The sequence below is a fragment of the Pipra filicauda genome, unplaced genomic scaffold, assembly GCF_003945595.2.
Source record: "Pipra filicauda isolate LSUMZ 115617 unplaced genomic scaffold, ASM394559v2 scaffold234_size1211729_pilon, whole genome shotgun sequence".
Classification (NCBI taxonomy): Eukaryota; Metazoa; Chordata; class Aves; order Passeriformes; family Pipridae; genus Pipra; species Pipra filicauda.
Window position 1 is genome coordinate 786151 of NW_024104348.1, and position 26699 is coordinate 812849.

A 26699-nucleotide genomic window follows, 5' to 3' on the forward strand; every position below is an offset into this window, starting at 1 on the left:
CATTGAGACATAGGAGGAAAAAGCATGCAGTTGTTCTCGAGCATCTCAGCTGTATCCCCAGAGTATCAAATTAGAGGGAACCAGTCTCTATTCCTTCAACAGTCCAAGGCACTTTCCCCAAGAGACTAAGTAAACTAACAGTACCACGACCTTAAAAAAAGAACTAACTCTTATCTGAATCCATTAGACTCTGTTTCGTGTCTGTCATAAAAGATAATATGTGGAAGCAGTACATCTATGTGCAGAAGGAGCATAGATGGAGTCGCATCTGCCTTGTACCTCCTTAAAACCTATTCTCAGCACTTTGTTATCTTTCAATTCAAGTGCAAGAAAACTAATTGTTTGCCCAGCTATGTCCCTAGAAATTCTAGGAAGTGACCACATTCTTTTCAGCTTTCCCTCCATGTCCCAGACAGAAGCGGGTCATCAATGCACAGCATGGTTTTGCCAAGTGGCTATCATTCCAGCTTGACTATACCAATAATATAGTTTATTAGAATATGTTGCATATATTGTTCCCCTAAAAGCTTTAATGTATTTATATTTTGCATTAAAATTCCTAGATTAATTTAGAACTTCTCAGAGTTCTTAAAAAAATCATTCTGATACTATAGGCTGGTTGATCTTATGGAACACTGTAGTATTTTCTTTCCCAGTCCTGCTTCTTTCCGACATACAGTCTCAGTTAATTAATAGCAACAAAAAGAGAACTTTAGCCAACAAATGTATTTGATTCATGAGTAGGAAGGTGTTCTAAGGACAAGGTTTTCATGTTTGCAGAGGGATGATTGTAAAGCATGCTTCTGTGGGAGCAGCAGAGAGGAAAAAATAGCAGCAGATCTTAATACTTTGCAATTATCGACCAAGCATAAAACAGTACCAAGACTAGAGGGTTATCATATGGCCCATCTCACAGATGCTTGCTTGCACCTTCACAAGTTTCTTGTCTTAGATTGTAGGCTAAGGCAGGACAGAACTCTTGCCAAAGAGTTCTCTGTGCGCAGTTGAGAGAGCTTGATTAAAATGTTATGATTTCAGAAATAAAAATAACCTTCTTAAAATCAATAGTTATAGGTTGTAAGTATTACCCTAATCTTCTATGAACCAAGTATTTGTTGAATTGGTTTATTTAGGAAGCTTTCAAAAATCAACTTAAATCGTAGTAATAATTTAAAGAAATTGTGTAAACATCAAATTCAGTGAGCCATGATTATACACTGGTCCATTATAAAGCTTGGGCATCTGTTTTACATGTGTATTACTAAGAAAACTCTGTACATATGAGCATTTTACTGCAAGCAGCCATAGCAAGGACAGTTGCCTCACTGTCCAACACATTTTCAAAAACAAGAAAATACAGTTTCTTCTCCAAAGAGCTTGTATTGCAGTTTTCACTAAACACTCAATGACTTTTAAGAACAGGGCCTTGATAGTTCATAGTTTGAACTGAAAATGGGTATTTGAAACTCTTTGTAAATTTTGTATAAAGAGATATCTGAAGTGGATTGCTGTGGAACAAAAACTTTCATTAAAAAAATTTAACATGGACCCATATGTGACAATCCTAACAATTTGTTAGCTAATGTCTATGATTGCTACTAGAGAAGCAAACACAAAAACTGACTCATGATATTTATTTTAGACACAAAGAAGCAGTCAGATACTCCATATTTTTATTGTCAGCAAAATAGATCTCATCTTACTACAAGCAACTGGATCAAAACATTCATTCTTATCACATTATAAACTCAGAAGTTACTTCAGTGATGTAGAAGACAGTTTGAAGTTAGCAGTTTCAAGGACAGGAGGAATGCCTGCTTTGAAATTGTTGCAATATTGTTAGGAGGGAGAGAAAAGACACCTTGCAACAGCAAGGAGCAGCAATACTGTTTCAGAATTATAGGTATAACTACATCACAAAACACAAATTTGAAGCAAATCTGTAAGCATCACATTCATGCGGAATCTTACAGCGAAAGTGCTTTATCTTTGTGTGACTATAGTCACTGCCATTTCTGTGTCAGAGCCAGATTGCTTTGAAACTGCTCAAAGGTTAGTCTGCTGCCTCCCATTACCTCATCACCTGAGGTTCACATGGGCACACTTTATGTATATATGTCCTAATGAAAGAGGGTAGGTATTCCACATTTACATATTAAATTTAATATTTTCATCTTCTGGTGTGCCCATTACATCTGCTGAATTTTCCGACTTCAAATTTTCTTCTGCAGCTGTTTATCCTCCAGATAAATAAACTATGCTAAAAATGGTCTGCACCACTGATCATCAACAAAAGACTGAGGAATCAATTTCCTATTCGTAAAATATTCTGTCCCCTTTTTGTATAAGGTCTTTTTCTAGGATTTTTTTTTTTAATATGCAAGTCATGTCAGGAAACTGGAAGTCAAATATCAATAGGAGCCAGTAAGAAATTTTTTACAGTGTGGATGGTGAAATACTGAAACAGGTTTCCCAGAGAGGTGGTGGATGCCCCACCTCTGGAAACATTCAAGGTCGGGTTGGACAGGGTTCTGAGCAACCTGACTCAGTTGAAGATGTCCCTCCTCAGTTTCTGGACTACATGACCTTTAAAGGTCCCTTCCAACCCAAACTATTTTGTGATTGTACGATTCTCTATCTTATTTGCATTAGGCAACTCCAAAGACAGAAAATAAATCACACAGTTCTGATGCTGTTATATGCATGGGTTCTGTGAAAGGAGCTTGAAAGCTAACTGTCGCGGAATGTAATTTTACAAGAGAAGGTACCTCCTTAAAAAATCTGCTACTGGATTTTTTCTTTTCTTTTTATGGAGAGCAGATACAGAAATCATGAAAGGCCTAGCATTGGTAAATGAATTTTGTTCTGCCTCCTGCAATGTCAAAATGTTGTTTTAATTTCTAAGATCAAATTTCTCATTGTTTATAGCAATGAAGAAGAACACAAAATCAGAACCAGGGCTTACACATCTTGTACTTCAAGCTACCCTTATTATTATTACTATTATGTCACAAAGATGAGTTCTTTTGTAGAAATGACAATATGTGGCTCCATCTCTATTGTATTTCTGTGGTTTTCAAACTAGTAAAAAGTCTACTATACTTGGGGGCAGGGGGAGGATGGAGAAATCATCAGTCTTCCCCTTCTTATTATTTCTAATTTACTATGAAAAAAAATTAATCTAAAATCAGAGCAACAGTACACAGTTCTGGTTAATTGGCTACATCAATTCCATGTCCACAGACCAGCAGTATAAATGCCAAAGGACTTAAGTGACCAAGACTAGGCAATAGCTTCAATTCAATAAAAAGAGTCAACTCAAAAGTATACAGTTGAATTCCAGAGGGACAGTCTTCTGTCAGTCTTCCATTGCAGCACAAAAAAAAGTACACATTCAAGTAAGAGAAAGAGGATATTTAAATAAATATACATAATTGTAAGATCATTATACTCGTCACAGCACCTGCAAGAGAGGAGATGTTTGATATTTCAATACGATTAGAAATCCACTGGATTCAGCTTTTTCATTATCTTCTTTGATTATCGCGTAATGATTTGGCTCAAAGTCTAGTATTAGGTAATAGTCCTTGATTTCTTAAAAAACAAGGTTGCTGTTACTAGCCCTGTTGGAAGGAAATGTAAAGACCATGGATTGCTTTCTTCTTAACTTCTGCTACTGGAATGAAACTCCGCACTCCTGAGAATACAAAAGAACCTGAAATGACTGTCCATTTCTTGGATCATTTCTTACATTTCTTCATTTTTCTTAAAGTGTCCTTAGGCAGAAGATAAATTGACAGACTGGCACAGTGTCATGCCTGGAAGGGAACAGTGTGGGTGACTCAGTTGTTCATTGGATAGTTTTAGACTTTCAGAGAGATGGAGAGCAAGCGCACACACCAGCTTCTGAACTGCCTCTGCAATAGCTATTATTCATCTATCCAACATTTCCTCACCGTTTCTTTCTGTGTTATAGAGAGTTCACTACCCAACCTTGATGTCTCAGTTATAAGTCAGGGAGTTATGATTCAGAAACCTACTCTTCCACAGGAAACAAAAGACCAGCTTTAGTTCACTTGGGAGATAAATATCTCTGCTGAAATTTCACACTGCTGAAAGTCACCTAACCAGGTCATACATGCTCTACATAGGAAAAGAAGTTCCCACTTCAGAATCCTCTCAGGAATAGCTATCTCTTCTTTTCAAAAGCTTAAAGTGCATTCATGTGACAAAAACAAAGAAACAAGCAAAAAACCCCATCACCAATAAAGAACCCAAACAAGCAACACAAACCAAAATGATAACAGTCCTGCTAAGATAGCAATGTTGAAAATGCAGTTAACAGAGACTGCCTTTCTTCAGAGGCCAAAATCTGTCAGGCCCTGAATTCCAGCTGAGTATTTACAGTCCTTTTTAATCATCACAGTATCAACAACTACCTTTATTCCTGAGCTCAGTTACAGGGTTTGGTTGTTGGTCTTTTTCCAACTCTGTACCAAATTATAAACCAGAACTTCAGTCATCGTTCTTTGCTATGAGAGCACTGTGATTTTGTGAAACTGGGGAGATAGATTATACTGCATGTAACAATCTGGAAGAGGGCTTACTGATCACTTCTTCATAAATGGATGAAATCTCATTGCTGGTTTCTCTTGCTCATTTGCATTATATAGCTCAACAAGCCCACCAGCTTGGTGCAAATATCAGTGCAACTGCAGAGGCACTTATAAGTAGGAGAGAAAAGACTGCATTCACATATCATAGCATAGATGCCATGAACTGCTCATGAAATCTTCACCAGTTGAGTTCTTCAAGGCTGATGAATGTGTGTAGCATGCTGGGGAGTGTATGAACAGCTATAGAAGACAACTGTTGCAAAAGGGATTCATCTTGTGGAGTAAAAATAGAGGCTTCTTAGACATCATAGACCTCCTCTTCCGTGGCATGACCAACCTCTCCACAAAGTTGGCGGAAAGTGTTGCGCCTCAGGATCTCCCATCCACGGTGAGAACTAGTTCTGGATGTGCTTCGTGACAATGACAGAGCAGAAAATTCCTTCTTGTACAGGATGTCTCTATTGATTTCCAGCTTTTCTGAACCTTTGTCATAGTTATCCCTATCCTGAGCCTTAAATGCTTCCGTGTACCGCATCATCTTGTGTTTGTTGGGATCAACCCTGTCTTCAACTCTGTAAGAGGATTAAAAAACGTAAACTGAACAATGTGGAAAAGTACCAGTTTATCCACAAAACCCCTCCACAAAAACAGGCATGCTGATCTTCCAGAAAATCTGCACAGAAACAGAAAACTGATTATAGGCAGGGTGCTAGGGGCTGCTAGTACAGTTATCTCCTAGACATTTATCCACATCATTGACTTCAGTACCTTGGTCTGCCCATGGTTTCTTGTCCTTTAACTTATTTCCCAATCATGATTTGCCCTTTCCATTATGCCAGCTGTAAGCAATTTGAAGACTTAACCCACCTGAGTCTAGTTCCAGATTCTTTGTGTATAGGCATATATTCATCTATTTCCTCTGTTCTTGACTTTCCTCCTCTAATACTCCATGGCTGTCAGACATAAGGATGACCCTTATTCTTTAATGCACTTTTATTTAACTGCTCCACTCCCACCAACCCTTCTCTACATTACTTATAAGCTGTCTTCTGAAATACTGTCTCATGCTACATACAATGAACATACATGTAATTTGACAGAACTAGTTCACAGCAACACTCTTTTCTCATATCATCCAGTGCATAATTGCTCTTGCAATTCATTGTTTTATTCTGCATCTTGATCTGAAGGTGTTGCATACTGGTACCATTTTAGGTCTGCTTGTTCTTTCTAGTAAACCTGAAAATCTACAAGGCTCGATTCTCTGTCAAAAATTGCAAAAGTTTTGTGCAGGGCCAGGAGTTGGACTGTGATGATCCTTGTGGGTCCCTTCCAACTCAGAATATCCTATTATTCTATGATTTATACAGCCGCCACTCCCCCTTCTGGCTTTACCAGCAAAAGATGGTGCAGTTAGAAAAGACACATGCCCATAAGGTAAATCATTTCTTATCTGTCATAAATATTGATTAAAATAAAGAATAATGAGGAATTTAGTTTTATCTAGACTACAGATATTTTGTTAGTTCAGTGCCTAATCCAAAATCCTAGACATAAGACTTGTCATCTGATGTAGTTGTTGCAAAATACGATATAGTTACTAGGTTCACATGAGAAAAAAATCTTAACTCTAATTATTACAGTTCTGATTTTGAATCATTTGTAGAGTAGTTCATTGCTGTTGAATGCCTAATAGATTAACTCTGCCATTTCATGTATCTAATGGATAGGGTCAGCCAACCAAGCACAGCAGTGAAGTTTTGTGATACTCATTATAGTAAGTTTGAAAGAAAAATGCAGGCCTTGCAACTCATGCAGTTTCTGGGGTCTGTCCATGTAACTACTGGATAAGAAAACATCATCAAATTTCAGAAGAAAATGCACAGCAGAGCTTTCTGAGGGGAACAGTGCTTGCCTACCAGTCACAGACAGAAAACAGATTGGGATCTGTATTCTGTAAGGAAAGCTCTCCGAACACTCCTCCCCAGGCCACTGGAAAGGCTCTTTATTAACACCCATACATTGGATTCTTCTTCTTAGATCCTCACATGCACACACTAGAAGAGAACTCACCTGAGGTACCATCGGTCCCCTAACCCATATTCCCGCCCACAGATTCCCGAGCGAGGCCAGAGACACCTTGGCAGTTTCCGCTCCAGCATGACAGTAGTAGCGACAACCTTTGGAATGAAAAAAAAAAGAAAGAACTTAAACGAACTAGAAAAAAATCAGATTCTCTCTCAAAATTATCAGTTTTGTGAGCACTGACCCAAATCATACTTCATTACCAGCTCCTTATGTAATGAAAAAAATAGTAGAGTCAATGCTCCATTTATTATAGGGCAATCACTATTTTAGGTCTAACTGTGCCATGTTTTGTGGAAGCAACGGTGGCCTTTAAACAGTGTTAAATTTCTTTTCTTTTATAATTGATGACAATGAGTAGGATAATCAATTTGCAAGCTAGAGAAGAGGACAGTATCTATACCCACATTAACTCATCACAACTTACCAATGTGGCCACATGACTACATTTAACCATTTGACTAATTGCTTTCTCACAGAAGAGTACTAGGAAATGGATTTCCTGTTGATTACCTATAGAAATGATTGAATTTTTTTGCCTTATGAGCAAGAGAGTCAGGCCAACTTCTCTTATTAGATCTTAAGACATCACTGACCCTCATGCAATCATTACCTTGCGTTCTATCCCCCCTCGGTCAATCCCTATAATTATAATTTAACTCAGTTACACAGAAGTGTTATTTGTAAAAAAAGACACCACTTTAATTCTATTTAATAAGAGATTCTGCATGCAGGGAACAAACAGCTAGGGAGACACAGAATGCACAAGAGAGGCTTTGATGGGTTTCTAGCTGTTATTTGAAATAAGGTAGGAATGCCAACCTTAACTAGATTACCTGGGCTCTCCAGAGCTCATCCTGCTCATGGGCCACTCTCCAGTGGGTATCACCCATCATGGCAATTAACAAGTTGAGCATAAGGAGGGCAGCAATGATGGCAAAAGCAAAGTATACCACGCTGTACATAAAGGGCAGGTCCACATCATAGTTTGCAGGGCCATCAATGATAGTGAGGAACAGCTCAAAAGTGGTGAACAAGGACATGGGATAGTTGTAGAACTGCCCAAGGTTTTCAGGATTCTCTGTCTGGAAGATGATGTAAAAAGCTAGAGGAGAGCAATGAGGGAAAAAGAGAGAGTTTAACAACAGGAATCACATTCCAAGAGAAACAACAGGGTCCTGTAGGAGATTGTGACAACATAAAGTGGCCCGGGAAGGAGCTGCATGTGTTTCTATGCTAGTACAGAACCCAGCAAGGACAAATCCCTCTATAGAATCACTGGTTTCTACTATAAAATGACCCAAAATTACTTTGATTGTTTATTTATTCTCAAAATAGTGAACTTAACTTCCTCAAGGATATAATAAAGCTATGTGTGTTAATCTCATTTTCCACAGACAAGTATCAGAAATGCAGTATGTTTTTAAACCTGGACTTACACATATGTGGAATTATCTGAATTATCCTATTTCTATTACCCTGGAAGGAGCAAGAATTGAAAACCAAACTCATGAGAACAGAAATCAGTACTGGGAAAGTGACCACACTTAGAGAAATAGAAGCTATATATCATCACCACCTTTGCCAGCTTTTCAGAGGGCAACCAGAGATTAAATCAAAATCTACACTCTTAATTCATACCAAAGCAGTTGTCAGGGGTAACATATTGCTGTTTTTCTTTTGTAGACTCACCTGATGCAAAGCCTAATATCACCACAGCCATGAGCCAGCAAAAGCGCATAAGATCTCCAAATATCATCTGCAGAGAAAAAACAGAGCCACCATAAGGCCCAACTGTCCCACCAAGTCGCAGTGTAACCCTATGTAAACATTTTCCCAGATTCTAAGACCATGAGTGGATTAAAGGAAACTTCTGAACCAAAGAGAGAATGTGAAAGTCCTAAACCATCTGTGCAGACAAGAACTTGCCCATTTGCCATTAATTCTAGTCCTGAGAGAGAAAAAGTATTCTTACAGTTCTTCCTATCCTAAAAGAGGTGTCAGGATGTGTGTAAAAAGTCTGTATTTGTTTGTGTCTTATACCTTCTGGATCATGATGGTAAAAGGTCCGAGCATCTGGAAGCCTCGTGCGAAGTACATGACATTGCACCATCCTAGCACCAGGGCAAAGGACATGGGCACCACCTCTCCAGTGGTGCTGGTGAGACGCATCACCATGGTTACCAGAATCATGCAAGCATATGTGATGCTGCAAAGAAGAGACAGTGAAAAAAAGTTCAGTGGAGGAAGATTCAGTTGAGCCAGTAAGAGAAATAAATCAAGAAAAGGAATACTCTAAAAGAATGGAGAAAGTGACTCATCCGGCAAAAGACAGCAGTGGGGGAAATGGGAGAAAATATATTTATTGGACTTAAAAAGTGCTGTACTTACACAATTATGTGGAAAGGACCTCCTAGGATTGTTTGTCCAAAGTATTTCGCTGCTCCAACTCTAAGGATATCTGGGATCTAAGAGAGACATCCTATTAACTTTAGGACTCAGATTCCATCATATCACTAAATGTCATGGTAACCACATACATTCAGAGGTTCCTGGGGACAGCTGCATCTGCCTTTTTTGATGGTTAACAGATTGATTTCTTTGTTACTTTAAAATCATAATGGTTGAGGCTGGTGGGCCCTTCTTGGGATGAGACAGAGGTTGCTGTGCCCCATCAATGCTTGGGCACATTGAGAGACATGTCACAGAGAGGTGCCGTGCCCCAATAATGGAGATAAAAAAGATCTTCTAGGGGAATCAAAGGAGTTTGTTATTATTCACACTGTGTAAGCTGCAGCCTAGCCGCAGGGTCCTGACCAAACATAGGAAGATGGAATTGTCCTTCTGGAACATAGAGTCGTAAAATATCCTGGGTTGGAAGGGACCCACAAGGGTCATCAACTCCAGCTCTTAGCCCTTTACAGGACATCCCCAAGAGTCACAGCATGTGCTTGAGAGTGTTGTCTAAACTCTTCTTGAACTCAGAAAGGCTTGGTGCTGTGACCTCTTCCCTCGGGAGCCTGTTCCAGTGCCCAACCACCCTCTGGGTGAAAAACTTTTTCCTAACATCTAATCTAAACCTCCCCTGACTCAGCTTCATGCTGTTTCCTCGAGTCCTGTCATTCATCTTGAGAGTGAAGAGATCTGTACTTACCCCTCTGCTTCCCCTCAGGAGGATGTTGAAGACCCCAGTGAGGTCTCCCCTCAATCTCCTCTTCTCCAGACTGAACAGACCAAGTGACCTCAGCCTCTCCTCATAAGGCTTCCCTTTCAGACTTTTCACCATCCCCATGGCCCTCCTTTGGACACTCTCTAGTAGCTTAATGTCTATTTTATATTGAGGTGGCCAAAACTGCACATAATACACAAGGTGGAGTTGCATCAGTGCAAAGTAAAGTGGAACAACCACCTTTTTTGACCGGCTGGTGATGCCGTGCCTAATGTACCCCATAGGCAGAAAGCTGCTTACACCACCTGTTTTATTTTCAGTTCTTCTTGGCATCATCCTCTGAGTTTTCTCATACAAGTTTCAGTCTTCTATTTCATATTATAATAAAATCACATGGGGAATAGGTTTGTTCTAATTTAAATAACTTTCACTTTTTTTTTTTTTTGTTTTTTGGAGAGTTCATAGTAAGGAGAACAACTAAATACGTTCACCTCAGAACTCTGGTTGAGAAAGGCTGCTGTTACAAGTCCATAGAGTAAATGATCTCCAATTAAATATAAACTTTTCTGTGTACACACAGAATTCACTTCATCTAGCACCCCTAAATACATAAGTATTTAGGGGAGCTGGATGAAGCAACATCTGGGAGTCAGCTGGACCCACGGATGGTGCTAACAGGAACTGTGGCACTCCCCTGCATATAGTATTTGAGAGTATGACCAGTCCTTCTAATTGCTTCTTCGGCACATGGAGTCTTACTAGGACATTGTCAAAGTCTCTGTCTCATCTAATAGATACTGTTGACAATGTCTATTGCCATATACCTAAGAGTAAGCAAATACCCTTACCAACTAGTGAGCACAAATCCATGTTTGTATAATAAGCAGGATTTGTCTTGACAAAACTTGAAACTATGCAGCTCACCATTTCTCTTACCTCAAGGACCAAAATTACTACAGCTCCAATGACTGTGATCAGCTCCCCCACCAGCCTCAGCTCATCCTCATATGCCACATAAGATTCCTGGGTAAAAAAAAAACGTAAATGGAAATTAAAATTAAATTTTAAAGAAAGCGAAAGTAAATTTAAAAAGAGGATGGGGATGAAGGCAGCCTACTGTTACTACAATAAACATGACTAGACCTGGCAATGCCACAGGAACCAGCCCAGCTCCACAATGGAGAACAGAGCACACCTCGTATTCCTCCCTGACAGTGGTCAGCTGGCCGAAAGAGAGTACGAAGACAGCTGTAATATGTGAGGACTGGGAATGGCTTGAACTTTCCAGTTAAGTAGGTTATGTGGGAATTGCCCAATGCTGCCTATGGGGCCCTGACTCCTACAGTCACAGTACCTGCAGCATTTTCTGGACATAGACTGTATTGTCTCTGCTGCTTGTTTTGTTGCCCGTTCGGGGTTTCAGAGGTCGGTAGACGCAGCACATAGTGAAGCAGACCATGTAGAGTATATAGAATAAAGCCAGGAAACAGAAATAGGGACGACCATACATATTCCACTTCAGGCTCACCAGCTCCTTCACAGGTGTTAGGTCCAAGATCTGGCGCGCCTGAGAAAGATAGAAAGAAGGAGTTAATGGCCATAAGTACATTTTTTTAATAAGCATCATTCACACTGTTTCCTGGGAGAGTATTAACAAGCTATTCTCACCTAAGCTATTCAGAATTACGAAGTGGAATTTATTTTGAAAATGCAGGTTTGGATTTACACAGTTTGACAATACAGAGCTTTGGAAAAAAAGTAAAAAATATATCCTGCAGAGAACAGCTTTTGAGTACCAGTGGGAAGTACAAGAAAAACATTTTAGATACTGGAATAAGTTTGTCATCTATGTAGGAACATGGAACTGAGGATGACAGAATATTCCTGTTAGTAGTAGAACACAAATTTTTTATCAGATGTTTAAGATAAGAAAACCACAACATTTTCCCAGAAGATAGATGTATTTGTCCAACACCCTATGGCTTACGTAAAAGAACTACATTTTAGGTTTCTGCATCACATTGTCTGAGTGATAATTAATTGAATCATCTATGTCAAACCTTCAGCTTCTGTTAGAAGACTGACACTTAGAGAATAAGTAGGAGAAACAGGGTACTTTACACTTTACTTATGAATTTGACCCACACACTACGAGAGAGATAATGTACCTATAGGTGTTCAGTTTTCTGTAGAAATCAGTATTCTAGAATTCTTTGCATAGGAAAGTAAATTTCATTTTCAAAGGGATGATATAAGTTTGAAGCTTACTATAATCTTCCTGTAGATTAGTTCCCTTCTATTATTTTATTTTTCATTCACTTAAGGATCAGAAAATATATCTTAGTACCTCTGTGTGTATGCATTCCCCTTAATACAAGAGAAATCGCTTCCGACTGGGGGTTAAAGATGCCCTGGGAGGGTATAACATGGGGTAACACATAGCATTCTTCTAGAGGAGACGGCAAACATTTTGGGCCAAACATATATCAAATGCAAAAAAGAATAACTAGTTCTACATCAAAAAATTGCAATTGCACATTTTTAGGAGCATTCTGGAAAATAAAGAAATCATTATACCTCTTGATGCTAGGGGGCATCTTATCCTTTGCGCTATACGCATGTTTTGGGATAAGAAGAGGCACAATATTCTGCTTTCTTCTAGGATTATGGTTTAGTCTTCTAAAGTGAACAACCTCTAAGGTTGCTCTTCCCTGAATTTCTCTATGTATCATCAGCCATAGAAACATAGACTATTTTGCATAAAAGCAAATGAGAGCTTCATAGACTTCCTCCACACTGTACAAAGCTCTCCAAAAGCTGAAACTTCTGTTAGAAAAGTTTGACTAAAATTTTGATAGATGGAAATAATACAGGATGGGTAGAATTGGCCTAATTGAAGTGTCTTCTGATTCATTTCCTGTCCAATTAGGATTATTTAAGGTGACTACAACTGACAGGGTGGTGTACCTTGAAAGTCTTATGGAGATCTGTCTAAGCTTGCCATTACACTCTGCTATTTTTGTCTTAGTAATCCCTTTACAAGTTTTTGAGCCTAGAGTAATTTGCCCCCTTTGTTTTGAGTCATAACCAGTCATTAAATGAAAGGAATAATAACAATGAGTGGTTTTAAAATGCACTCCAATTTGGGACTTCTGAGCATAGTCCTGTCTCACAGGGGTATTGTGAGAGTTAACCAGAATCACGGTTGTAGGAAGACACTTACTACAGCTACTCTACAGGTACTTAGTATGTCTTTGAGTTTGATGAGAGGTAACCCTTTTCTGTAGCTTGCTCCTACTAAATTCCTTCCATAATCTACAAGTTTCACACCTCAGAAGAAACTGTATATAAAGCATCAGACGCAGGTGTAGCCAGACCATTAATAAACTGCTACACTTCTTGTATTCCCTGCAGCACATGGTATGAAGTTCTTACTCTATGGATCATATAAAAGAGCTTGAACCTTCAAATTCATCATGTTTCTCCTTTTGTAATCACCATGGTCTGCACACAGAAAGCACACAGTGCCCACAGTACCTCTCTCTTCTTGGTTGATACAATGAGCTCAAGGAAGGACTGATCTTCAGCCCAGGAGTCAATCTCTGTGATATCATAGAGCACAGTGGTCAAGGGGCCAAAAGACCAGAGATTCTGCTTCCTCTTCTGCATAAGGTATTGAAACATCTGAGGAGACAAGAAGAGGGCCAAGGATATCAGAAGCTTTCAAGTATATGCATTTGCAATGAGTGTATTTGCAATGAGAACAAATAAAGTTGTTAAAAACCCTTAATTATGACATTTTTTCTTGAACTAGGTACTTGCTGTGGTTCTCATATCTCTCAATCACAGCAGATTAAGAAGTGGAAGAACTTTTCTGATTCCTATTTGGTTATTAGCTCATGCTTGAGGTAAAGGATGAGTGGTCTTACTCTAAATTCTAATCAAACTGCTAGAGTTATTTGACACAGTCATACATCCTAACAATAGATTTCAGATATTGATTAGAAACACAATTCTTTTATACTCTTCTACAAGTTTTCAGAAAAGAGGTGTGACAAGGGAAATGATCCTGTCCTTACTGGATCTACAGAAGAAATACTAACCACATTTGTCTTTTTGTTGAGGGGAAGGATGAGATTTTGCCTAAAATGATACAATTTTTTCTGTGAATAAATACCTGTGTATACCCAGAGAAATTTCCCACATGTCACATTTAGGGTAATGAACTCTAGACAACAAAGACAACAATTTCAGTGAGACTTTCAAAACATTACTTGGGGTGAATCTTTCTGTTAATACCTGTTTAATTCAAATGCTTCAAAAATTGGGTAAAAAATATCTATTTTTAAGCACTCATTTCTTTCATTAAGATAAAGAAATTTTTTATAAAGTGTCTTCTGGTTGTACATGACACTTTTAGCAAAAAAAAAAAGTACTTGTTACGATCTTTTACCCACTAAGAACATGCACAAGCTCCCTTGGTCTGAACGATGTTATTTCAAGTTCTCCATTGCTCTTTTGTATGGAGGTACCAGTGTCACACAAACTCACCACGGTGTTGCCCTCAACTCCAGCCAGTTTGAATGGAGTAAGACCCTCATTGTTAGGAATCAGTTCAAGTGATCCTGATCCCTCTTTGTTCTTGTCATAGGAAAGAATCAGGTTGTACATGTGGCAGGCAAATGTCTTATTAGGCTGGAGAACTAGGATGTGAAGAACAGTGTTACCTGTGAAGAAAGCAGACCAGATAAATTTTGTGGAATAGCCCAGCCCTTTGCAAAGACTGAGAATTGACGGGTGGCTTTTATTTTACTCACATCCCTCATTCCACATTTGCTTGTAGTGAGAGAAAAATATTTGAGTACACAAATGACAAAGTCTGAATTAAAATGTCCAGATTCTCTGTATGCCCCAGAGCACATACCCAGAGAATCTTGAGCTCTGATGTCAGCTCCATTTTCAATGAGCAACTGTACAATTTCCTCATTTCCCACACAGGCAGCAAATGATAAAACATGTTCTCCTGCAATGAAAGGAATGGGGAGAAACAACATTAAGAACCCAGGAGGTAGGAGAGGTTGAAGCATGCTGAGGGAAAGTTATCCATGCTATGAAGCCAGAGGATATGAAAGGAAGAATTACTTTAGTTAACCTGTAAATTTCCTGCACCGCTCCTCATCCTACTCAGAAAGGAAAAGAAGACTTGCCCCACAAAACACTAAAAGAATGAAGTATTCTTTTCATGAGTTTACCTCCATAAGAAGGTTGACAAATAATTCGCAATATATACTGGTAGGAAGATATTAAATTACAATTTTTATACAATATATATTTTTTTATACATGCAAACATATAAAATGTGTATTATTTATATTTATGTAACATTTACATACTCAGATGAAGTCTTACTGTTTGATAAAAAGTGTGTGTCTGATGACACTTCGAGATAGGACCCTCTGCTTACCCAGTTTAGATGGGGACTAAAGTAAGCCTCCCTCACACCCCCTCACCACTCTGCTGGTTCCCTCCTATAGCAACAAGGGGAGAAGTTGAGGCTGTACCAAAATAGAAAAGGCTCTGGGAGCTGCGCCTGAAGAAGTGCCCAGTGGCCTGTGCTGTGCTGGCATCGGCTCCTCTCTTAAGCAAAGCCTTCACCAAAGTGATGTTCTGGTTCGCTGCTGCAATGTGGAGAGCTGTCTGCCCTGTAAGACACAGAAATAAAACCTTGTCTTCCAAGAAAGTAACTTCAGGCTGATCAGTAGCCTACAGTTCACATGTCAGTCGTGGTAAATGGAAGATTTTGGGACTGCATCCACAGCAACTATAGGAATTAGCTTTGAAATTATCTCTGTTGGGTGCAGAGGGTTGTATGACAGATTTTTCCAGAGGTCCCATTCTACTTAAATCTTTTTATGAAATCATGAAAATTGACTTTACAACCTGCCGAAAAACCTCAACAGGATGCACCTTCTAGATTTTTTTCTGTGGAAAAACAAGACATGCCACATTCTTCTGGGAAGCAAACTATACATAATCTTGCAATCTCACAGTAGCCAACAGGTCCACCTGTGGTTAAGGCCTTTGCACATGTGTGTATTTGCATTTAATATAACTCCACCTTCCATTTGTATATTGGTTTTGCTATGTAACAGTTTAGCAATATATTGAACCTGGAACAGTATAAGCCAATTTCCTAAATGTACAGGTAGTACTTCCTCTCTTCCCCTGCAGAGAATCCTGTCCATCCGCATTCCCAGCAATGTTACCTTCATAGAGCTCTGATGTCATCCTCTCATTGACAAGTTCAGGAGCTGCTTCCATCAGAGCCACTGCCACCTCCAAGTTATCATACAAAGCAGCTACATGAAGGGCAGTCTCCCCCACTGCACCTAGAAACAGTAGGAGAAGCATGTGAGTCATCTAGACATTCAACTGTATGGGACAAATGCAGAAATAAATTCATTGAGATGGAGAATTATGGGAGTGCTAGGTCCTCCCTTGAGTACTGCTTGGTACAGTCGCATAATTGCACAGTCTCTGTCCTTCACCAAAATCCGACAGCTGAGCAGAAATCAGGTATTTGTACCTGATTCAGGTAGACCTCAGGACTGAAGTGAATGAGTACACCAAGTTAGAAAACTCATTTTGTTGCAAAGCTTCAGACACAGGATGCTAATGCAAAGGTTTTAGCAAAAAAACAAACTACTCATTGTAGGGAGCTCTTGCCTTCCACAGAAACCCATTTTTTGCAAATAATCTGAATTACCTCTCTGATAGATATCGCATGTTCCGTCAGTGAGAAGTTTCCTAATGGCTGGAAGGTCATTCTCTTTGGCAGCCTGGAGGAGTGGGGATTCCCAGATCCTGCAGTCAAGAAAAAGAGGCTTGTAAGAAACAAAATCAAACACATGGTGCCTCTTCCCAGAGCTAGCATGGCTTTTGGTCGAGACAGCATGTATCTTGAACATTTTCATGGAAAAATGGGTAATGCACATCTACTGTCTGAGGTATTCTTTCAATGCACAAAGAAAGAACAGGCAAAAGCAGAGCAGTGTAATTCTAAAAACCTGGTGAGATCTTCATCTCTTGGCTTACTGAGGCTGAACCGTATGGTGGCAGCAGAGGGAAAGATAGGAGAAATGAATAACCAAAATGTTTCTGGTTTGTATAGCCCACATTTTGAGGCATAGAAGATAGTGAATGGTGGGTCATTGATGCACCTCCTGCCGGTAGACTAGTTATCTCAGGAGCCAGAACAGGCCAGTTGTTATTTCACACAGCACAATAAATTAAAAAAAGTCATCTGAATTGCTCCCATAAGGCATAGAAGGTACAAACAAGAATGTCATTTGTGTTGTAGCAATGCTTCCTATGATATAATTAAAAGAATGAGCTCTGAAATGTAGTTCCTCGTTATACAAAGTCATGAAGAAAAATTTGACAGCTTAGCTATTAGCTAGTTTTTTCTCTGATGCTGAAAGAATTGAGGAAAATGTTGAGAACTGCAATTATGCATGTCATGGGAAAGAGCATGCCCTCAAACAAGTTCCAGACTGAGTGGTTCACTTATAGTTGAAGCATGTCCTTGAATCTTCCATGAGGATCTGGGTTATCTGAGTATATCCTTTGGGGCTGATGAAGAATTTACAAGTACAGCCACCAAACTTCACTACAGCAAAATCTTTGGAAGCAAACAACAGGTCAAGGGAGGTGATCCTCCCCCTCTACTCAGCTCTGGCAAGGCCATCCTTAGAGTTCTGTGTCCAGGTCCTAGGATCTTCAGCACAAAAAGCATATGGAGCTACTGGAGAGAGTTCAACAAAAGGCCACAAAGATGATTATGGGACTAGAGCGTCACTCATATGAGGAAAGACTAAGAGAACTGTAACTGTTTAGCCTGGAGAAGAGAAGGCTTGGGTGTTGTTCTTATCAATTTGTATAAGCACCTGAAAAGAGTTACCTGCAATGTATGCTTGCTCAGCATCCAAATAAGCTTTGCCAATTTTCAAAACCACAAGTTGGCTACCAAAAAATCACAGAAAATTAGAACAGAATCTCCTAAGTTGGGGTAAATATTTCTGTAATCCTTGAATATCTTCAGGTTTATCTTTTAATTCAAAAAGAAAATGTTTTGGGGCAGGGTTTTTTGCTTTTTTGGTTTTATCCAGATCTCTGTTCAAATGCAAATTTTGAGCTTTTTATCTCACCTCTGCTTTACTTTAGTATAGATGTTTAATTTGTTCTTGATTTTCTAGCATAGCTTAGGTCAAGCTGTAATGTGTGATGCAGGGATGTCTAAGGATTACAGTAGAACAATAAAAAAATTCAAGCTGATATGAAGAACACCAGGCCTCATTTTTCTACCAGACTCAGTCTGTGCTTTTACTATAGTGTAACAACTGCCAATAGTCTGTGTGTTAAACACACACACACCCAAAAAAGCACATGGGACAAATATGTTGGTCAAATCTAAAGACACAGTCAATGCTTTCTGCTTGTGATGTTCTGTATGTGCTGGTATTATTTAGTTACAAGATTTTGGGGATAGGGTTTATAGGGTAAATAAACCCTATAAAGCAATAGGTGTTTTGCATTACATGATAACACTGATGTGAGAATACATTACCAACGAATATAACTCTACTATAAACTACAAGAAAATTCACATCAGAGACAGAGAGAATATAAATGGCTCATTGCAAAAAATGATTTCTTACAATTTGTACATCTTGAGTATAGGAAAATTTAACAATAAAATGATAGGAAAACAGGCAATGTAAATTCTGTGGCTTACAGGAATATATATTTCTTGCTTTAAATTATTCTGTTATGAATAACAAAACCCTGAAGCAATTTTTTTTTATGTGCCATTATCTCTGGATTTAATCCACTTGAAATGTGAGAGTTCTGCACTCCTTTATAGTGGAAAGACACTATACACACTGGAGAAAACTTGGGAGATAAAACAAAACAAAGAGAAGTACCAGAATTACACAGATAAATAGGAATAATTTAAAGTAGTGTATATTAATGGGCACAGGCTACAAGTAATAAAATCATAACCGATATATCATTGGTTTATTATATTTATCATTCCACAAAAGGAGCATTTCCTGTCACCAAACGCTCTAGAAAGTAGACTAGAAAAACTCTGAAGAGTAGAGGAGAATAAGATATAAAGAACCATCCTCAAAAATTAAGCAGCCATTCTGAGATATTTTTGTGTCCTCCAAACTCTTAGCCTTGCTGCTTAAGGAAGTGTTCCTTCTATAGCTTACTCATGCGTCAGTGCATTAGTAGCTAATGACAAGATGATTTGATGAGAAGATTGCATCTAGGATCAGACAAATAGGAATTAAATAAAGAGGCACTCTGAGTAGAAGTCGTAAGATCAAGTATTAGTGAAGTCAGCTTGCCACCTCTGCCACTATTTTGGCTGAAAAAGACTCTGTATTCCTGGAAAATGTAACTTTCAGAGGCAGGAAGTGGAAAAGAGGTGGGGTTTCAATAGTATAAACAAAGCTACAATTAATATGTTGATGCTTTATTGGGTAGGCCTTTATCCCTCAGATGACCTCACAGAGGAGGAAGGATTGGGCAAGAGACAATGTAGGAGGACACAAACACAATACCTTTCTCACAAAAATTACCAAAGTCCTTGTAAACAACTAATTAAATTAAAATATTGCTACGAAGAAGACACAATAAATACTATACTCTCTTGGAAACTCAAAGCAAAATTGTCAAACATTTCTTCTTATTGTAGCAACCTCCAACTGGGTTTAAAAAGCCAGAGTTCTCAGGCCAAAGATCAAGCCAGAAGAAGAACGGAGAAATGTTAGTAAATGTCATGGCACACTGCCTGTAACATCTCAAAGGTTCATGAGTTACATATTTATAGCATATGCTTTTACTCTCATTTAATTTTCTGTCTCATAATTGGGGAAACATTTTACTCCCATTTAAAACATACCATTCTAATTATCAACTAATTTTTAATATATTAAAGCAAAGTACTGAGTATATAAATGTCAAAAACTAGGTGAAGCAAATTCACTAATATAAAAAATTACGCAAAGTCGCCTGAATTGAGAATCTTCAAAACATTTTCAGTTATTTAATTTCTGTATATTTAACCAACTTTCTTCCTGACTGGTCAAGTGCAGCATGAATTTTACATTTTAAAACTCGACTTCCTGTGTGTCAAAGCAGCAGACGGCAAAATCTGTAACTTAGTCTCTTAACAGAGCTGCCTACAGTAGATGCTTAGTTTCCATAAGGAACCATCAAACCAGTGGATGGAGAAGGTGGCTTTCAGAGAATTATTCAGCAGAGACATATCTAGGCACCTTGAGAAGATAATTCAGCACATCTTAGTTAAACTCCTGTTCTAATCCTGTGTGTTCCCTTCAGCAGGTATGGAATCAATAGATATTGAGCTCCTAATTTAGCCAGATAAGTTAGGTTTGTAACATTAGACAGTATGGATGTTGTCTTACAGGATCAGTTTAGGATAAGCACAGTTGCAAGGTAAGTTCTGATGGGCAACGAAAACCACAGCAGTATCCACCTGGATGTGTTCCTGGGTTCTTCTTACTGAGCTAAGGAATGTATCTATGTTGAGGTACTTAGTAAGCCTTGATCATGTGTTACTATTGTTCAGTTTTCTTCATGGATTATTCAATTATGTGCTCAGGAAGTGTTTTTCCAATATAGGTGAGAATAAAATCAGGAACACCTGCAAATCCATTGTGAAACAAAGAGAAGATAAAATGTAGGTCAGATTCTGACTGAGGGAGTACTGTAATACAGTTTTAAACAAGGTTAAAGATTTCATGAGCACTTTCTGATGGTAATATGTACCCTTTTGGGTTTACAGCTTCTTAAGCACTTCTTTTGGAGTGCATCCTGCTCATTACACTTATGGAGAGATAGAAAATGCAAGGACTAGTCCATAAGTCTTAACTCTGTTATAAAAAGAATTGGGATTTATATGGTTATTCTTTTAAAACAAGGAAATATATTAACAATGTGAACTGTCCGGACAACAATCAATTGTAAGCTTCTATTTCAAGACTGAACTCATCAGAGGGGCAATGAAGCACCTCTGTCTATTCTTCCCTTCTCAGATTCTAAACCTTCAGTCACTCACTGTATAGAATTTTCCTATTGCTTGCTCTAGTTCAAGTTTGCTTCTATCTTCATGCTTTATCCCCATAGATAGCCAGTTACTGAGGTTCTAAAGCAATTATTTCTATCTAAGTTATAAATTCATCAGCAGGATATTACTTTAGCTTTCTCTTCTTTCCCTGTTGTGGTGCTCAAAATATCAGTGCTCAACAACGCATTATGAAATTGCCAGAGGAGATTCATCTTCTCCCTTCCTTCTACTAGCATGTGCATGTAAATATGTGGAAGACTTCAGGGGAGCAGAGGAGAGCACAGAGGAAGCTAACCAGGTGAGAGGGATCCAAGCAATCATCTCACAAGATGGCGAAGAATGAGTTAGGAAGCAATTGCATGAAGTGAAAAGAAGACAGATAACAGGGGCTTGGACAATCAACAGGGTCAGCACATTTCTTCAGCACTAACAGCAAGACTCAGCAAATTAACTGGAACCTCTTGCCAGTGTCTGTCAAAGACCTTTCAGCTGAGAGTAAATAGAGATTCTCTGGAAATAAATTAAACAGGTTAATAATTGCCAATGATACTAGACAAGAAACTGATAGGGAATTCTTATCCCTTCAGATATTTAACTACCTACCACACTAAGCAATAGAAATCTTGGTCAGTCATTTCCAGCAGGGCATTCTCCTTCTGTTAACTTCTCTTCTTTTTTTTTTTCCTAATTCTGCATCTGAGACCATTCTCATGCTAGAACTGGATTAACAGTTCAGAATGTTTTAGTTGTTATTTAATATCACTAAGTCATTAAAAAAAATGTTCTCTGAAGCATTTGTGATCTCTGAAGCATCTTTTGATGCATTCTGCATCAAAACTTCTAACCCACTTCAATACGGATTTTCTTGCAGTTTTATTATAGATTATGTTCCTTACCCTATGTCTAATCATTTTCTCTAACAGCTTTGTAGTTTGGGATGGATTTTTTTTCCTCTGGGTACAAATTTCACATTTACTTCTTCACAAGGAAACCTATAGCCAAGTTTAAGAAGTCAAATAACTTCCTAAACCAATGAGCCTGAACCATGTCTTAGGCACTGAGGTGGGATGTGTGTATGTCTGTGCATTGCTGGGGAAACATGAGCTCTGACAGACCTTTACACCTGCGAAATCAAGGAGGCTTGTTTTCCATTATTAGGCTCAAAGTTGCCATTACGATGAAGTTGTAACAGCCAAAGAAAAGACCAGAAATGCTGTCACTGTTGCTTTTGACTTTATTTTACATCCAGTGAAGGAGTTTCCAATAGATTGTTCTTTGCATCTTGACTACTCAGAAGCACTGCTATTGAAACATATTATAAATGAAGTGGTGGAACTGGAAGCTGCCAATTTTATTTCGCTGTCACCTTCGGCAGCAAAGGATCTGATTAATACTGACAGGCATAGCGGATTTTAAGACAGGACAATCCTATGTTAATTGTGGGCTGAAAACTCAGTAATGTTGTTTGTACAACTGAACAGCAAATCTATGGTGACATCTCATTCACTACCAGGTTGAGAAAGATTTGTCTAGAAGCTGAAGAATCTCAGTGTCCCTGTACAACTCTTAAGCAACTCAGTTTACTAGCATTAGACTGAGCTACTTTTTTATCTGTGCCATGTTTGTTTTCAGGGTAAGCAAAGCAGCTTGCTAATATGTCTGTGAGGCTAAAAAATTTGGAAAGTAAAGGGGATTTAAAGTTTATATTGTGGTATCTTTGGAATGACCATCTCTGCAAGTTATGCAAATTATTCCAAGAACCTCTAGTGTATTATTTCTCATAGCACAAATTTCTATACTTAATTAATATGTAAAAATATTTTGAGTGTTTTGGGTTTGTTTTTTTTTTCAAGTGTACCACACAAGTTAACCATTTTATTGTCATTAGAAAAACTAAGCCTCAGAGCACCACATGAAGGCCACTAATCCCTAAGCAGCCGCTGTGAGAGAGAAGAAACACAGAGAGAAGAGATTATTTATCAGAGTTATAGACAGAGGAAATAGTAGAAAGAAAAATATAACATAATTTTATTTATTAGTTATTTTTTATGAACAGTGCAATTCTCATATGGTGGATTTCTAAAATTACATGGTAGAAGAAATTTGTTCACATTTCCTTAGAACCTCTTGCCCTGGACTAAAAAAAAAAAAATAAAACAATGGTTCTCATAGTTTCCAGAAGATCTATTACACTGTGACAGGCATGTGATTCTTCACCTCTACTAGGCCCAAAATTTCATAAGTATTTATCTCTTTGTTTCCCATCATTATGAATTTTGTTGAGGATTTATGCTTATATGCTCTAGGTTATATAGATCCCAGAGTTTGCTTCCAAAGATAATTCTAGAAAGGACATAGGAGATGTGACCACTGTCCCTGGGATTCCACACTGAGCTACAGGTTGTTAAAAAAGGAGAGTCTTCAACAGAAAGAAACCAGCAGATAAAGGCCAAATAAACTCAAACTCCTCTTTAATATTAGGAGATTGTATCACATTTCCTGACCCTGGTTTTTCCTTTGGGAAATGTTATACATTGCAGTATTAATCCCTCTCTCTGGAAAATGCTCAGATCTACTCCTAGTAAGGTTCAAAGAATTGTTTCACATGAAGAAAGAGAATGAATAGCAATTCCAGTGAGGGTGACAACTACCAAAGTTAGCTTTCAGGTATTATCACCAGTTGTAGGACAGAAATAAACACTGTTCTTCTCTTGCAGACTTTCTGTGTGCAATCAGAGAGAATATCAGTTAAATAGTAACACATTTACCACTGGCTTTCAATAAAACAATAGTAGAATTTAATCTCTGCTAATTGCTCTATGTATTCCAGCACTATTATGACTAAGAACTCAAGCTGAAGCCACAATACTGCAGTTCCACACCACAAAATGACAGGATGTAGCAAAAGCCGTCTTGGTGTTCAACAGTTTTTCCACAAAAGCAGAGGTTTTGAAAGAGTAGTCCTCATACACAAGTCACCACACAAGGTCTTCCTGTTGTGTTTTTCTATCTGTACATAACCAAAAATGCAAAAGCAATAAAACTGAATTAAGTCCTCTGCAAAATGTTCATTTTCATTCTCCTGACACTCTGAGCATCTCTGGGGACAAGAAGGGAAGAGTAGGATAATAAGAGGAAGAATTTGTCCTGTCCCTGTTTAGGAAAAGAGTTTCCACTGGCACCACGTAATTTCTGACCAAATAGCAGAAAACTTATTTGTGTTAGTTGTAAGCTGTAGGAAACATATAGACCTAGAATGGAAAAAGAACAACTGTGTCCCCATACAACCCTGATTTCACAGACAGTGATATTGTATGCATTACATGTGTTCTTACACAGGCCTTTATAAAAAAAACACAGAAAAGGGAACTGTGGGGACCACTGGGATTGCACTATAGTGATTTAAGACAAGTTTATGAAGATGAGTTTATATGCCTTACAGGTTTTTCTGTTTTCCTCTATCAGTAGCAACACACAATATGTTCATGGGCCTGTGCAGCACATGACTAGTGAGGAGTAATGAGCAAAGAGAGGGTCAAATGGCAATCTAACAGCAGCCTATGTGAAAGGGAGCACCAAAATGAAAGGGGCCAAACCCTTCTTGGTAATTGCCAATGATAAAAAAGGGACTAGAGTATCAAGTTATGATCTTGGAGGTTCATGTTGAATATTTGAGAAAAAATCCTTTTCCTCTAGGAGGATACTACAACACCATAACAGGTACCTGGAGCTACAGCAGAATCTCTGGCCTAGGAGGCTTTCAAGACTGAGCTAAACATGACTTAAGCAATGTGATCTGTTGCTGGCAGTAGTTCAGCTTCAAGTGGGAGGTTAGATAGAGATCAGCACATCTTCCTTCCACATCTCTTTGACTTAAAAATGTGAAGATAATGTCATAACTACAAAATATTTTTATATTACCAATATTTATTATTAATTGATATTAAGTGTTAGTATGGAATTAATATAACAATATAATTGATTTAATACTTTAAATATATTTAGACTTCTGTTTTGTACTCATTTGGATATTACAGAATCTGCTGAGAACTTATTTTTCAGTTACTTGTGATGGTTTTCATGAGTGTAAACACTTCAGCATTCCATGGAAATACTATTGTTCCCATTGCCCCTCCCATTTTAAGTGTGTTTAAGTCCTACTGCTCTGAAGTGAACTTGAACATGCTTTTTTACTTGGTCAGAAGTTAGATGATGATATATCTAAGTTCTTTCCCTACAGACAAAAACGTACCTTTGTCCCTCTTAAGCTGCTATCCTGCTTATTTCTATTCATATATGTGTGTATACATATACACATGCATAGATAAATATCTTTTTGCCCCCAGAGATGTTCAGAGTTTTGTGCAGAAGGAAAAAAAAGATTTTATGAGCAACTGGAAGCAATTTGTTATTTGAGTAATGCAGCATTTGTGCATGTAGAAATGACAGGGAACAATGAAAACCAGATACAGCTGTATTTCCATGAAGAGTCCTCCATTTCTGTGGGTGGAGGGAGCAACTCTGCACAGCAGTGAAAAACAGCCTTGATTCAGTACTCACATGGGAAGACACAAGCAGTCTTCTGGATAACATAAGCTCTAAGAGGAGTCACTGTACATGTTGACACCGATGTCACAGGGGTGAGAAACAGCAGTCCAGCTAAGGAGGTGACTGACCACCAGAATGTTGGACAATATTAGGTCTGCTCTATCCCACAGTAAGGGCAACATTTAAAGAGACAGAAAGCAGAATCCTCACAAAAAAACTCTCTGCTATTTCAACTGACTGTAGCATATACATCATACACAGTCTTAATAATAATAATAATAATAATGGTAATGATAATAATAATTATAATAATAATAGTTAAAAACAAACCTTCATGAATTTTCTGGTGAGCTTTACCAATGAAGCAGGAAAGACAAGAGTACACAGTATTAATTTGTGACTGAAGTCCTGCACTCAGGGTAATTTAATTTCGACCTAGTAAATCTACCCGTGAAAGCAGATAAGATTGGCACTCCAGAAGCATTCCACCTTGAAAGGAGAAATCTGATAGAGAAAAGTGCTCCAGGGTTGTTTAAAGTTTATCTGCTGGCAGAAAAGCCTGAGGGGAAATAGTGAGTATCAGCCACAGGGATCGAGCAGCAGAAGAAAGGGAAGACAAGAAGGCTAAAATACACTGTACCTTTTCTGCTGGAGTAAGTAGATTTCATCCAGATGTTTATCCCAGGATTTTTTGCCTTGCAACTTCTGACTTAGTCCATTCCAGATCCGGGAGTAGAAGGGATTGTTCTCCCCGAATAAAGGTACCCCCATATCAGGTCCCTTTTCCTCTGTTGCCTAGCTGCCTGAAAGCCAGCAATGCCCACTTGGAAAAAAGTCAAGAAAGGCTCACTACAGGTCACCACTCCTCCAGCCCTGGTCGCTTACTTACAGAGGAGACTGTCTGTCAACTGCATCAGCTGATCAAAGTACATGTAAAAACACAAAATAAAATCACTTGTTCCTAGTAGACCATACCTTGAACCTCATCAATTACTTAGTTTCCAAAATAGCCCAACCCAAAGGTGTGTCTGATTTAGAAGTAGCTCACCAGCAGCCTACCGCTCAAAAAGACCCTGTACAGCACTGAAGAATTCATATAGCATCAAAGTCCTAGGCTTCT

General features: G+C 38.4%; 1 protein-coding gene across 2 annotated transcripts; it reads right to left on the minus strand.

Annotated features, from left to right (window-relative positions):
• Positions 1 to 2565: 2565 nt before the first annotated feature.
• On the minus strand, positions 2566 to 26699 carry LOC113988495 (transient receptor potential cation channel subfamily V member 6-like). Of its 2 annotated transcripts, none has more exons than XM_027722155.2 (15): positions 26220 to 26699; positions 16637 to 16734; positions 16137 to 16259; positions 15432 to 15572; positions 14795 to 14893; positions 14422 to 14597; positions 13408 to 13554; positions 11399 to 11437; positions 10807 to 10893; positions 9093 to 9169; positions 8745 to 8910; positions 8394 to 8460; positions 7538 to 7806; positions 6690 to 6796; positions 2566 to 5188 (listed from the first exon to the last, which is right to left on the minus strand). In XM_027722155.2, exons 1-15 carry the CDS (start codon positions 26348 to 26350, stop codon positions 4915 to 4917), a joined length of 2001 nt encoding a protein of 666 aa, XP_027577956.2. In that variant the 5' UTR covers positions 26351 to 26699; the 3' UTR covers positions 2566 to 4914. The 2 variants fall into 2 exon arrangements, with proteins under 2 accessions (XP_027577956.2, XP_027577955.2); XM_027722154.2 differs by having other exon boundaries at positions 11225 to 11437.

Excerpts from the sequence above, each read along its gene's own strand:
- LOC113988495 (XM_027722154.2), bottom strand. The coding sequence starts at position 26,350 with ATGGGGGTACCTTTATTCGGGGAGAACAATCCCTTCTACTCCCGGATC. Across the intron at positions 10,894-11,224 it reads ATGTCCAGAAAATGCTGCAG|GAATCTTATGTGGCATATGA; the intron begins GTACTGTGACTG and ends TTTTTTACCCAG. Across the intron at positions 6,797-7,537 it reads ATGAGCTCTGGAGAGCCCAG|GTTGTCGCTACTACTGTCAT; the intron begins GTAATCTAGTTA and ends TTCATTCCAAAG.